We start from the raw sequence: 14,020 nt of genomic DNA, 5'->3' as shown, positions 1-14,020 counted from the left end.
TGTCTGTCAGGGCTTCCACCACCCTACTTTCTGTAGAGCACTGGGTGTGTGGATGAGATAAGGTGAGTAAAGTCTTAACTTCTATTGGATCACTTCGAGTGGTGAAACATGAGCTTTCAAGCTAACAGCTGTTCTTCAAGTCTGACCTGTGCAGGAATGGCAGGGCATATCAGTCCTCTGTAAGATACGCATGAAGTAGCTGATTTATAGGAAACTTTTTAAAATGGCTTTAGACCAGAGAATCTTGTTCTTATCTAAAGATGTTGTCAATACGTATTGACATTTTTAGCTAGCTGGAGCCCCACTAGCATAGGGCTGTCAACCTGGGCATGCTCGGAGACCTGTTCTCTTCCCCAGTGTAAAAATAATGCCTAAAATCTCTGGGGCTGAAGGTGGCAGTAGAGGACTTTGAAGCCACTAGGATTCTTATTCTTTGTGATTTTCTGTTGCTAAGGAGCAGGATTAGCCTATGGGTCTTATAAGGCAATATATGGACAGGTGGTGCTTGAAACAGCTTTCACTGGCACAGATCATTTACTTAAAGTTCATAGGACAAAGGCAACAATGAATATAAGACAAAGGGGAAAAGCTCCTGAGAATCTGCTTGCTACAGACCCTAGCTTTCAATGCACAAGGGTCACCTAGGGCTCAATGTGCAAAACTCCTACGTACCAAAAGTTTGAAACTTATGTCCAAAGCCATATATTTAAAACAATTTGCATTTGTTCTCTTGAAAGAATGCTGTCGATCTGAAATTGTCAGTTTCAAACACTGAGGCTTCCTGCCAAGTGGTGTTTTTTCCACAACCAGATTTTCCTATTTTTAAAAATATTTTCCCTCCCACGATCCTTGCAAACAGATGATTGGCCGAACTGACTTAAGGGGAAGCAGTGAAACTGTTTGTAGAAAAACATTGTCAAATGCACAATATGAAGAAACTAGGAGGTTTTTCTATGAACTGTACAGAAAACTTTTCTATGAACTATTTCAGCAAGTGATCTTAAATGTTGAATTAAAAAAGCCATTTTCAATCAGCAGCCTGGGTTTGAGATTGGTGGAGTCCCTTTAAGAGCTGCATAGTTGCCTTACCTTGTTTTGAACAGTGAATTCTAGTTTTCTTTGCAGTCCAAGCAGCCCTGCCCAGGGCATTTAAACTCAGCATTCTACTCTGAGTCCAGCAATCTAGAGATCAGTAGAGCAAGGGACGCCTTTGTAACAGGGCATGCAACATGCCAACAATGCTAGGCAACAGCACACAAAGCCGATCTTCATAGCCAGAAGGGCTAATCACTTAATTGATAGCAATGACAACCTCAGGTCAGCAGAAACTGAAGGGGCAACTGGAGTTTTGCCAGTAGACGCTGTTCTTCTGATCAGCTCCCTACCTAAACCAGTTAGGGAAATCCTGCTAAACCCATAGCATGAGCAATAAGTTCCAGCCTGATTTCAAGCACTGTTCTACCCAGAACACCGATACGTTAAATGTACTTTGTTTATTAAGGATTTAACTAGGGATGCGAAATACTGTTCAGTTAGTCAACTGGTTGAAATGTTAAGTAAACCAATTAGCCAATTAAATGGGAAGGAAGGGCAGCTGGGAAGGCTGCTCCAGCCCCCCTGCCACAGAGGGGGTTTGCTCTAACCTGGCTGGAGTGCCCCTGCCCATGGTGCATCTGGGCCAGGCCCACAACAGACACAGGCTACTCTGGCCAGGCTGGATCACCCTCCAGCTGTGGTGGGGAGGAGGAGGGGCACATGGGACTGGAGCCTGCCCATGGTGGGTGGTGATGGGGGCTGCTCCTGCCCCCACTGGTTGATCATAACCGGCAAGCCTCATCAGTTTAGGGTGGGGAATCACCATTTAGCCAGTTAAATGTCAACATCCCTAAATTTGAGTCTTAAAAGGGACAAGTTAACTGAAGGCACTTTATCTGGACATTCTTCACAAGACAATTACTGTATCAAAGAAAAAAAGAGTAGAGCTAAATCAGTCTTCCAGCTTTTTGACTTTGTCCCTTCGATAGTACTTTGTGTTGAGAGAGACTTCCACTGCTCTCCTTGCAGTCAGTGAGTTTTCTTCAGTTAGACTATGTGTTCTATGCTGCAAAAAGTAGATAATTTTTAGAAATTATAATTGCAAATTATGAAAATTGGAAAAGTAAGATTTCAAGTTATCTTTAGGTTCATGTTACAATTTCTCAACTTCATTTTGTTTTCCCCTAAAATATTCCACACCTGGCAAGTACCGTTATTAATAGTCAAACTACAAACCAAACAAATCCAGTATTAAGAGGGAGAAACAGAGTGTGATCCACAGAGAAACACAGGTGTCTAAATCGTGGGTTTGGGGTACAAAAGTCCTGTTTTAGTCCATGAAGTTCTCACTGAACCCAGCAGGCAAGTGGTCCCTGTAAGAGGTGTACTCGTGCAGCTGCTCAAGAGAGATTCCAGTGCTGCTCGGCTGGTTAGCAGAGTGCCCACAGCTAGGTTTGTGTTGCTCATAGTGGTGCATGTTGCACGTTTTAGTGCCCAGAACAAGATTTATTCTACACATGGATGGAAATAATTGGAGGAAACATTGTCTGTGGGAGCTTCAACTTAGTACGTACTGTTTTCCCCCCTCTATGCATAAAACACTGATGACCCACTCAAGCGCTCAGGGCACTCTTTCCTGCCTGAAACGCAAGCACTGCTGCTTCATGGTCACAGGACAGATGATGGTCTCCTGCCAAAGCTCTGCACCAAGTCACAACCCAGGAAAGCTAGGCATTCAGCTTCCCATGTCACAGGAGGTAAAAGGAAAATGGCAGATTCCTTCTTTAATCCTTTTCCCCCTTAGAAGGGAGACAAACTTGAAATGGGGTCTGCCAAACCTAGATGAATACCTTATCTACTAGGCTACAGATTATAAGTCAGCTACTCCTTCCTCGGCTTTTTTTGTTTAGGGTCTCTCATGCAAGTAGGTGACTTTGTGTGCCTCGCTACCCTTCCCCCTCTCCGCCACCCTTAAGTTCATGGATCACAAGCAAAACTAAGTACCTCTATGCAGTCCAGACTTCTATGTTTATCTCCAATAGATGACTAGTGCTCGCTTGCGTGCGTTCTCTCTCTCTCTCTCTCTCTCTCACACACACACACACACACACACACACACGATGTCTCCCATAAGCTACTTTAGGCCACTTTCCATCAAGCATGCTGGCTTTGGGGATATCAGTAAGGTGCCTATCTCAATTCCTTGTATAGGGAACCTTAGGCAACTAGCTCATGCTTTGTCGATTGCACTGTTGCTTTTGTTGTTTTTCCAGTGTTGCAGTGCCTAAACCCCTTTGTGAATTTCACCCTTAGGCCTCAATTTTGCCATGGAGCTCTTTGCAGAATTGGGGCCCTGCTTCAAGTAACGTGGTGGACTATGCCAAGCAACGTCATGCAACACCTATTTCTCAAAGTGGCATTTTTTCCAAAGGATCTCCATTAAGTATTGTTTTAAAAATGCTTTTGATCTCTGTCTACAGCAACTGAAGGATGTAATTTGTTCTAAAAGCCACACAGCTCAGCAAAGCTGTCACTTCTTAAATTGCTGTGTCTCTACCAAATGTCTCCCACTAATGACTATGTAAGAATTTCCAAAGAACTCAGCAAATCTTAAACATACTAACGTCAGAAGCTAGGGAAAAAAAATATAAATTATTCAGGATGTAAGTGTTCAGTTTGTACATTTACAATAAAAATATAGATGCGCTTCTCTGGCATACTGTATTTATTTAGCTCTGCTTTCCACAGCGTAGTAAACGTTTGCCAGTCGATGAAAACACCCAGAGCTTTTCAAATTTCAACTGTCTGATTTCTGTACAAAGATGCTCTTGGGAAGAGGTGCTTCAATGTGTGGTACAGTAACACTTGTGTCATCAGTGTAATCCTGACTGAAGTCCAGTGTAATAAGTGTTGGAATTCCCTACTTCCAGTGCACTAATGTTATATAAAATAGTCCCTAAATTGTCTTAATTCAGAGGAGCCCTAAGTGTCACGAACAAACCAGTTTCCCTCCTCTGGAGTGTAGCCTGAAACTCCCTTATCCAGCACTCCTATCTCACAGAACTGGAAGGGACCTTCTGAGGTCCTTTAGTCCAGTCCCCTGTATGCTCATCTCAGGGATAGTGCTTGGCCCTGCTTTTCTTTGTTTTAAATCTGTGTCCCAAACCCCTAAGTGGCCTCCTTAAGGCTGGAGCTCTCAATGCTGGGGTTAGCAGGCCAATGCTGAAACCAACGAGCTATTTAAAAGAAAAGAAAAAACCTAATCTGTCAGGGATGGTGTTTGGTCCTGCCAAGAGGGCAGAGGACTGGACTCTATGACCTTCTGAGGTCCCTTCCAGCTCTGTGAAATGTGTATCTCCATATAAAACCCCAGAAGCCCTGCAGCTGGGGGCCAGCTCCCTCTGCCTGAGGGAGATACATTAGGCCTGGTCCTCAGCCTCCAGCATCTTTTTGCACTGTTCCACGTCACGCAGGAAAGCTGAGAATTCCTCTTGCGTAAAGGAAATCCTCAGCTTGCATAAAGCAGCTATACCAGCACCACACTGTCCTCTGGGATAAGAGGACATGTTGAAAGATACAGGGGCAGTGGCAGAGGCACTTTGCATCTGAGCCTTCACAGCATACCATCCCCTATGGAGCTACTCCCTTACACTGACAAAGCAATGCAATGTATGCTGCTTCCCTGACACCTGAAGAATGCAAAGTCATCTTGGTTGTGCCATCACCCATACCCCGAATCTGGCAGGAACAGCAACTCACATGGACTGAATCTGGTCTAACGCCTCTCAGATCTCCAGGGGAATGCTGCCACTGCACCACTCCAGAAGATGGAGCCTTCAAACTTTTCGCAGTCAGACAGCCAGCTCAGCGCTAGCAGCCAATCTGAAGCATATGGCCCAGCAACGGCACACATTGTTCCTCAGGGAGAAGTAGCAGAGTTTGATTTGTCTGGCCCCTACAGCCCGGGCTGCTGAGATATAATTTACCTTGTGCTAAAAGTGCAAGAACCTGCCAGCTGTTTGGTTAATGCTAGTGCTAATGAGGCTAACACTGATGCAGCAGAACCACTGGTACTGCCAGTGGGAATTTCTTCTTAAAATTCCTTAGTGTAAAATAGTAAATGCATAGGTCTTCCTCAGATGGCCCTATGCATTCTCTATCATTTGCACCCATGCAGGGCCAGAGAAACCTAGCTTAGGTGCTAGCGATATCTAACGCGTTTTCTAAATTTTAGTCAAAGACAGAATTGTGGGCTATAGGATTTGAAGCTCCTCTATTTAATCATCTTTTCAGATACTTGATTTGAAACCCAGTTAGGTTTTAGTGGTGCAGATATTTTACTGATAATTTTGCATTGTACAGGGCCTGTTTATTAAAGAGACTTTTGCACTCACTGTTAGGTGGAGAATCTGGAATGACTGGTTGTTTAAAAAAAAAAAAAAAAAAGGAAAGTCATCAAGAATGATAGTTTCTATGTAATCATTATTTTGAAATTCCAGCTCCTCTGCTCTGACATGAGCCAGTCTTCAGAACTTTCTATTAGTGGATAAGGACATATTCCAGCCATTAGAATGTTTAATGTAGCTGATTAAATGGAGATTCTTTGCGTTACATCAAAAGGCAAGATAGGCCCTTTTGTGACACTGAGTTTAGATTTAAACACAGTTACCTCTTTTCTGTGTGAAGCTGTTGATTACTTTCAATTTGATACACATTAATGCAAGAATCATGTACATCATTCAAATCTATAGCCATGGACATTTACAAACAGCCAATAATATTTCATCTTTCCCCATCTGTACTCTAGAATGACAAAATACAGTTCTATTAATCAGTGACCGTTATTATATATAGTTTGTGATACCATGAAGTGTGGCAGACACTATGTAAATGACTAATGGGCAACTGCCTTTATAAACAGAGAAGTCTTTGACTCTGATGAAAGAAGCTGGTAACAGGTGCTAGGGGTTCAGTGCTTTTGTACTGGAATACCTCAGGAGTTAAGCCATCACACCAGGCATGCGCTTTTCAACTTCCATGCTATATTTTAAGAGGCTCCTACTACACACAGCACACGGCATTTACCAAGGATCTTCCAAGCAGCTAGAGATGTACGTTGTCAATGACATTTCTCTCTGCCTGCTTCCCCCACCCCCTTTCCCCAAGCAAAATATATAAAACAGGGCAGGGTGAACATAACAGGGGAATGAGGAAATGCTGCAAAGAGAGACAGATGAGCACCACTGACTCTGCACCTCCCTAACTTGCTAGAGGACCCCACGCACTTCTCCTGGCCGCTCAAAAATACTAAGTTGGAGCACTCAGGGCCAGAGAGAGACAGTCCAAGAAAAGACAGCCACTTGGGGACAGCGATACGGATGAGACAACAGAACAAGTCGGCGGGGGGCGCTATTGCCACTTTGGAGCCAGGCTCTGAACCAGGGCTCGGGGCCGTGGCCTGGTTTCCCCGCACGCAGGCAGGGAAAGCCAGCGGTGGGTCAGCCTTGAGCGTACACGTTATGAAAGTCAAGTACATCAACGCCCCGTTTCAAAAGCCCGCAACTTCCAGCTGCTGCCGAAACGCTCAGCGAGCGGTGAGCAACCTCCAACCTCGCTGCAGGGGCGATGGGGACACCGCTGCCCCCGAGAGGAGCCCAAGCCGCAGCCCACCCTGCCCTCTGCTGCACAGGCAGCGCAAGCCCGCGCGCGCGCTCCTAGCCCCGAGCCTCGCTGCTGGGGCGGACGCAGGACCCCGCGCCCCCGCACGTTCGCTCCCGTGCCGGCCGCTCTGCTGCCCTGAGCCTGGGGCCAGGCACCCACCTCGAAGAAAGTGACCCTGCTGCCCATCGCGGGGGCCGACTGCGAGCGCCGTGCCCGGCTCCAGCCGCCAGAACAGGGAGCGGAGCAGGAGCTGCCCCGTGGCTTGCGTGCGGCTGGAGCGAGCTTCCTTCCTTCCCTCTGCAGACTGCTGAGCTCAGCACAGCCAGGCTACGACCAGCACGTGGAGAAGAATTGACAACGCCGCCCTGAACAGCCGCTCGGCAGCAGAATTTTTAAGCCCGGGGACGGAAGGAAGGGGAGGGCCCTGGGCATCTCTTGATTGGCCTGCGCGCTGGGGACCCGAGTTCAGGCGCGGAGGAGCGAGGCCGAGGAGGAGGCGCGCACTGTGAAAGGCTGGCAGGGGCCTCCCCTGTGCTGAGGTGGGACAAGTCTACCGAGAGCGGGGGTGAGCACTCTTTACCTCGGGCCCCACTTTTCCTCCCTGCACTCAGCAGGAGCGTCTCCCCCACCCCCCATGTCTGATGTAATCCAGCCTGATGGAAATGTCAGTTATGTTTATTAAAAACATACTTTTGGCATGTGCAAGACAAGAAGCATCTATACAATATAAAAACTTCATTACTCAGGATATAGAAGTGAATGCACATACATAAAAAACAGTAACATATTCCAACATTTTTAATGAGCTAGGTGAACCTGACACCCAGTAGCCCATAATGCTGTACCCCCCCTTATTAAATTTCACACACCCCTGAGGGGGCCAGCCCCTCACTTCCCACATCCCTGACCTAGACCATCCTTGAGAGGTATAAAACTCACAGTAATGGGGATTCCGTGGCCTGCCTTGAAAGCCTGTTCCGGATCTTAAATATCCTTATAGCTAGAACAATTTGTCCATCTCTAATCGAGATAGTCAGTGAATACAGAACTCACAAATGACCCTTTAGGCTCCCATGTGATGCATCCTCCAAGTTTGCTAGTGACCTGTTGGTGATTACTCTTCATAGTCTTTCAAGCAACTGTGTATCCCCATTATAGGAATGTCATGTCATCCACATCTCCCCTAGTTTGCTTGTGAGATTATCCTGTGAGAGTATAGCAGAAGCCTTTCTAAAATCAAGATACCTCACAATTAGTAATTCCGGCCTGCAGCATGTTGATAAGTAATCTTATCAAAGAAGGAAATTATGTTGCCTTGGTGTTTGTTCGTGATTAGTCTGTGCTGGCTATTCCTTGCATCCCTACTGTCCTCTCGGAGTTTACAAATTGATCCTTTAATGATTTGATCGAGACTCTTTCTAGGAATCAAAGTTAAGCTGACTGGTCTATAATTTTCTGGGTCTTCCAGTACTGTTTTAAAAGACAGGTATTATGTTTGCTCTTTTCTGGTCCTCTGGAAACTCACCTATCTGCCACAAGTTCTTAAATATAATTTCTAATAATGGTTCCAAAATTGCTTAGCTAGTTTCCTACGATGTATTTCATCAGCCCCTGCCAATGTTTTTCCCAATTTTGGCTTAAATATCTTCCCCTGGTATGAATATTAATTGTGTTCATATCTAATTATTAACATGTTAGACTGAAGCAAAATAGGCAACATCTCAGCCTTCTTGATTCATTTTTTTCTACTTGTCCGCTAAGAAGAGGACTGATTCTTTTCTTTGTTTTTCTCTTACCATTAATGTATTTAAAGATTCTCTTTTTATTGTCTCTTATTTCCCTTGCTAGGTCAATTCATTTGCGTCTTTGACTACATTTACACTGGACGCAGAAGATTGACCATTTGGGTCTGATCTTCCAGGATGCTGTTTTGTGCATGTACAAAACCATGCATTCCAGGGTCCATGTCGACCCCAGAACTTCTCACAGGCCACGAGGATTAAGGTAGGTCGACAGGAGGAGCACTCCTGCCAGCCTTCTGCCATGAAGACAGGCACAGAAGTTGACAGCTGCAAAATGGATTTTTCATACGCAGTTGGCGTACTAAACATTGTGTAGCAGCTGTTGACTTTCCAGGTAAGTGTACATGTAGCCTTTGACTTTAGATTTTGGTATTACATGCTTGGGCTTTTTTTTTTGTTTTTGGTTTTTTATACTGTACCTTAGCAATTTGTCCATTTTCATTTTCAGGTCATTTTCAGGAGAGGCTTCTCTTCTCTTTCCATTGGATTGCAATAGTATGAGGTTGTGCTCTTAATATTATGTCCTTGAGAAATTGTCGAGTCTCCTGAACTCTTTTCTCCCTTAGTATGCACAGCTCATGGCTGGAACTGTTTATGGCTGGAACCAGCAATGCAGTTGCCTGTTTAGTCATTGGAAATCAATGCTTTGGGTTTGTTTCAATCAATCTCTCCAAAATCTCTGTGGATTCCCCTCTTGTTTTCTCATCCTGGTAAATTTAAGGGGCGCATACTAAGAATGATGGGCCACCTGGACCCTGTCATATAGGGCTGCCAACACAACCCTCCCAGTTTCACCAGGAGTCTACAGGAATCTGGCTTATCTCCAGAAGACCTCCGAAGCCAATCTAGGAGACTGCAGACTGTTAACAGTCCAGTGGAGCAGTGGGGCTAAGGCGGGTTCTCTACCTGCCCTGATCCCATGCCACTGCTAGAAGCAGCCAGCACATTTCTGCCGTGCTGAAATAATGGAACTAAATGTAATTTTCTTAACGGCCAGATCCCTCCACTGCCCTGCTGGCCATTGAACCAATTACATTTAGTTCCCTTATTTCAGTGGCAGCAACATCCAGAGCAGCGAGTAAATCCCTAAAGAGCCGCATGTGGCTCCGGAGCCACAGGTTGCAGACTCCTGACCGTGGAACCTTTAATTCAATCTGATGAATCCCAGGGTTCTGCGGAACACCAATTAGGAAATGCTGCCCTACTCTGAGTACTCAGTGTGAAGCTTTAATGGCCTTTGATTCAATATGATAATTTGCATATCTGAATATAATCACAAAACTTGTTCAAGAAAGCAAGCACACCACTTTTGCCCCTACTTTGTTTTTAATGAGATGACTCACAAAAATGTACTCATTAGCATAAAGAACCAGAATACATCTTTCCTTCTTTGTTCAGTACCATATCTCATATTGATAGCAATGATACGATTAAGGATTTGGTTTTATGAAATCTGTTCTCTTCTCAGTATATGCTTCAGTAGTTGTTATGAAGTTCTGAGCCTCCAGGAATAATGCAGTAGATATTTTTTTTCTTAACACCAGTGCTTGCTAAGTAATAAAATGTGTTTTTTTCCCTAGACCCAAAATTATTAAATTGGACTTCAGGAAAAGGGCAAAGTAGGCCCATGGAGACACTGCAAAGTTCTCTGCTGACAATTATATAACAGACAATTTAGACTTGGGTGGAATAATTCAAAAGAAAAAGAAAAATCTAGATTTCTAGCTGGCATTAGTCAGTTAATGAACTCACAAATCTGGCTCTGAGGTGAAATCGAATTTTAATAATAAATGAAATTTAAGTAAATTTTGAATTAATTAAAAGAATGTTACTTTTTTATTGTTGCATATTACATATGATTCATCTGTTTAGTAGTCATTTGTTCCCTGATGACAGCTCTTTGAAGCAGCCTTTTCAGTCTCTGCATATAGGCTGAAACCTTCTTACTCTGCCTTCTCCACCCCTTTCCCCCACCCAGCCCTCTCATGCTGTTGAGAATTAAGGAACTTACCATAACTTGCTCCACACCCAAAGGTGTGAGTGAGGGCCTCTAGGCAGTCCTTCACACTGTGCTTCAATGTGCAAATCACTTCTGGAGCTGAGCCCTGGAGACTCTGTACTAGACATTTTTGTTTTTCTTTGTCTGACACAGCCCACTACTGTAGCATTTCAGTGATATGTTCTAACCTAGGTTCAAACTCCTTTGCCCCGGGAAATAAGCTTAACTTATGATGGGAGCTTCCCATAGCATGGAACAGCACACACTTCTTTATCATTTGCCCCAGTGCCTCGGCCCAATCATCAGCTGAGGCTGTAACCCCTGAACTTAAGGCTTCTGAGCCAAACCCCGGTAAACCTGATGGCTCAGCCATTATACAAATGGTAATTTCCTCAAAATACCAACATAACTGTTTCCCAACTTAGTGAATCATTAAACATCTGCTTGTGAAGGATACCGACTCAGGATCTTGGACGAGTCCCCAAAGTGTAACCCTTTTGCCAGGTGGAGACAGCAGCATTCAGGGCCAGGTTTAATTTTTAGGGGTTTTGCTTCAGCCAGCCAATGGAGAACTGGCTTGAGCCCCACCCAGTAATCTGGGAAATTCATGCACCAACCCTGGGCACCTCTGAGAGGCAATGCTTCCCCACTCACAGGCACAGCATCTGAGTGTAGAAACTTTTAATAGAAGCAGGGAAAGTAACTTGACATGAATCTGGGAAAACACCACAAACTGAGTTCACAAACAAAACCATGAATAAAAGGCCAGTCCCAAGTAGGTTGGGCAATGTCCTCTTCCTCTAAGGGTTTTAAGTTCATCAACCCAAATGTTCCTTTCATGTGCCCAACCTTTCTCTGCACCCGTCTTACAGTTACTGTCCTTGGTTAAGGCAGAACCAGAGTCTAGGGTTGCCTTCGCCAGGTTCATCTCACATCCTGAGTAGGGGAGGTAAAGCAGCCTCTTGCTCAGTCCACTGGTCATTTGTGATCCACCTGCCCACGGCTCTTCACTGCTACCTTGCTGGCTGCTCATTGTGGCGCCTCTGTGGTCAACTCCCACCAGCCATCCTGCTGGCTGCTCTGCTACTACCGCAGGCTGCACTCCTGCTCCTGCTGATTGCCCTGATGGCCACACTGCTGCTCCCACTGGGCAGCTGCTTACTGCTTCCACCAGCTTGTGGGGGCTCTGGGCAAAGCTTAGTGATTTTAGCTTTTAGTAATTTTAACTCTTGGTCCAAAGCATAGTCCAGCCACAAGAAGTCTTCAGCATTCATTGGAACAAATTTAAAATACTGTGAGAGACTCCTTGTGGAACTATTTTAGCTTTGTCATTGAACAGTGGCAAGAAAGAGGTTAAACCGTTCTTACAGCTTGCACCAGAAGTGCATGTAGCCTGCTGGCTCAGAGCCCTGATCCTCCTCTAGTTTTACAGAATTTTAGCAAGGGTTCCTGGTCCCTCCAAGGTTGTCTAAACTGACAGTGTCTCTCCTTTTGAAACAAGTTAAACATGTTCAGAGGGGCAGTTGTGTTAGTCTGTAGCTTCATAAACAAAAAGTGGTCCTGTGTAACTTTAAAGACTAACAATTTTATTTATTAGGTAATGAGCTTTTGTGGGTAAGAGACAGTTCATCAGCTGAAGTAGAATAAACATAGTCTTTTTTTTTTATTTACACAATAATTGCAAGCATAGATAACCACATTTTACAATTTCTGTGTTTAGTATTAATATTATGTGGTTCCACAATAACCAAATTAATTACAATATGTTAAATGCCACTGTATCAGTTAAATATTTAGCAAATCTAAATACACAAGAGCAAACTGTATTTTCATACATATGCCCAAGGTTTTTTTTCACCCCCATTTCAGAAAACTGTAATGGAAGCATTTCTTTATATTCTGCTTACACATACACAATTAAAATTCCATTGGTGATTGCAAACTACAATTCAGAGCTGAAAATGTCCTCGTTATGAATACCTAGAGAAAGAAAGAAAAATGAGAAAAAAGCCAAGAAAATATTAAGCCTGATTTTAAAATTTAAAAGCAGTAGTCAATATTTATAACAAATAAATCCAGCCATGAATTACTCTCTTGGGCACTTTAATAAACAATAGGTAATATTTCAATTAATGCAGCATAAGTGCTCAGATTAGAATTGCTTACAGACTGCTGATTCCCAAGTTTTCTGATCTCAAATGCTGGGAAAGAAACTGTTGAGGGTAAGAGATCATATATTGTTACCAAGTTATAAAGCAACGTATGATGTAGATTCAGCAAAAATATTTATAATTTACATTTCAAGGGGCTGTGATGGATTTGGTTCAATCTGTAAAGTGTCTTTCCTAGTTTCCTGTTCTTCTGACTGTAAATGGGCAACTAAGCTCTTTTCTGATGGCTACAATAGGCCTGAAAGGATAATGTTATTAAATCATGGCTGTAGGCCACCCAGAAACAAGCAAGTACTAATCTCTCCAGATCTGGTGCATCAGTAAGAGATGTTTAACCATCTAACAACATTAACCTGTTTTCTTCCATTCTAGCTGCAGCACATTGGACTCATTCCAAGTCTTTTGTTAAACATTACTGGAGCTCATCAGACAGTGACAAATACAAGCTTGCTGCAGCAAATTCCAGGTACCAGGAAGGGTTATATGAGGGATTTATCATTCCACCCCTGAAAACAAAAGATTAGTGTTGTGACAATCAGGACTTCTGTTTATATATATATATATATATATATATATATATATATATATATATATATATATATATTTATCATTTGTTTCCTGAGATACTGACTTTTTAACATTTGTGATTTATATGGATTATTTTAGCTGGTTATTTAAAATTTATATATTTTTAGAGGTTTGTATGACGATAGCAACTTTCCTTCCCAAATACTAGCTAGAGAATAAAAGAAGAATCTTCTTCTATTTCACATCATATATAATTCAGTTGGGCCAAATTCTGGGTTTAAATCTGGAGTAACTCCATTGAAGTCAATAAATAGGGTTACCATATTTGAACTTTCAAAAAAGATGACTCCTCAAACAACTCAGGATGTGTTAATGTACTAGATATACTATAATACATTACTACAATGTGTGCTGGTAGATACTGATAAACATACACTCTCTCTCAGGGCTGTTCTCTTTTTCATGTGGTAACCCTACAATAAATTTATTCTAGATTTTTGTTCTGAGTGTAATGGAGAAGACTTTGGTCTATTTATTACTTTTATATTTATTAATAATGAAGATTTATCTGGTTACGGTGACATTTACAAACGTTATTTTATAGTTTTATAGCACCTTTTAGCTATAAAAGCTGCAGAATGGTTACAGCAGAGGTTGACCTCATCACCTGTGCACATACTTACTTTAAGAACAAAAAAGCAGTCAAGTAGCACTTTAAAGACTAGCAAAATAATTTATTAGGTGAGCGTTTGGGGGACAGACCCACTTCTTCATACCATAGCCATACCAGAACAGACTCAATAAAACTCTATTGAATCTGTTCT

The 14,020-nt window shown here is 43.2% G+C and overlaps 1 protein-coding gene across 1 annotated transcript in view; it reads right to left on the bottom strand.

Moving 5' to 3' along the window:
• LOC142018030 (very-long-chain enoyl-CoA reductase-like) overlaps positions 1-6,956 on the bottom strand; it is a 29,982-nt gene extending 23,026 nt beyond the window's left edge. The window contains exon 1 of the mRNA XM_075003470.1: positions 6,856-6,956. Within this exon, the coding sequence (XP_074859571.1) occupies positions 6,856-6,882 (27 nt within the window). The 5' untranslated portion in view covers positions 6,883-6,956. The remainder of the gene's footprint in view (positions 1-6,855) is intronic.
• Positions 6,957-14,020: the final 7,064 nt, after the last annotated feature.

The sequence above is a fragment of the Carettochelys insculpta genome, chromosome 9 (genome assembly GCF_033958435.1).
Source record: "Carettochelys insculpta isolate YL-2023 chromosome 9, ASM3395843v1, whole genome shotgun sequence".
Lineage (NCBI taxonomy): Eukaryota > Metazoa > Chordata > Testudines > Carettochelyidae > Carettochelys > Carettochelys insculpta.
The sequence above is the reverse complement of the archived record's forward strand: the minus strand, read 5'-3'. Positions and strand labels throughout refer to the sequence as shown.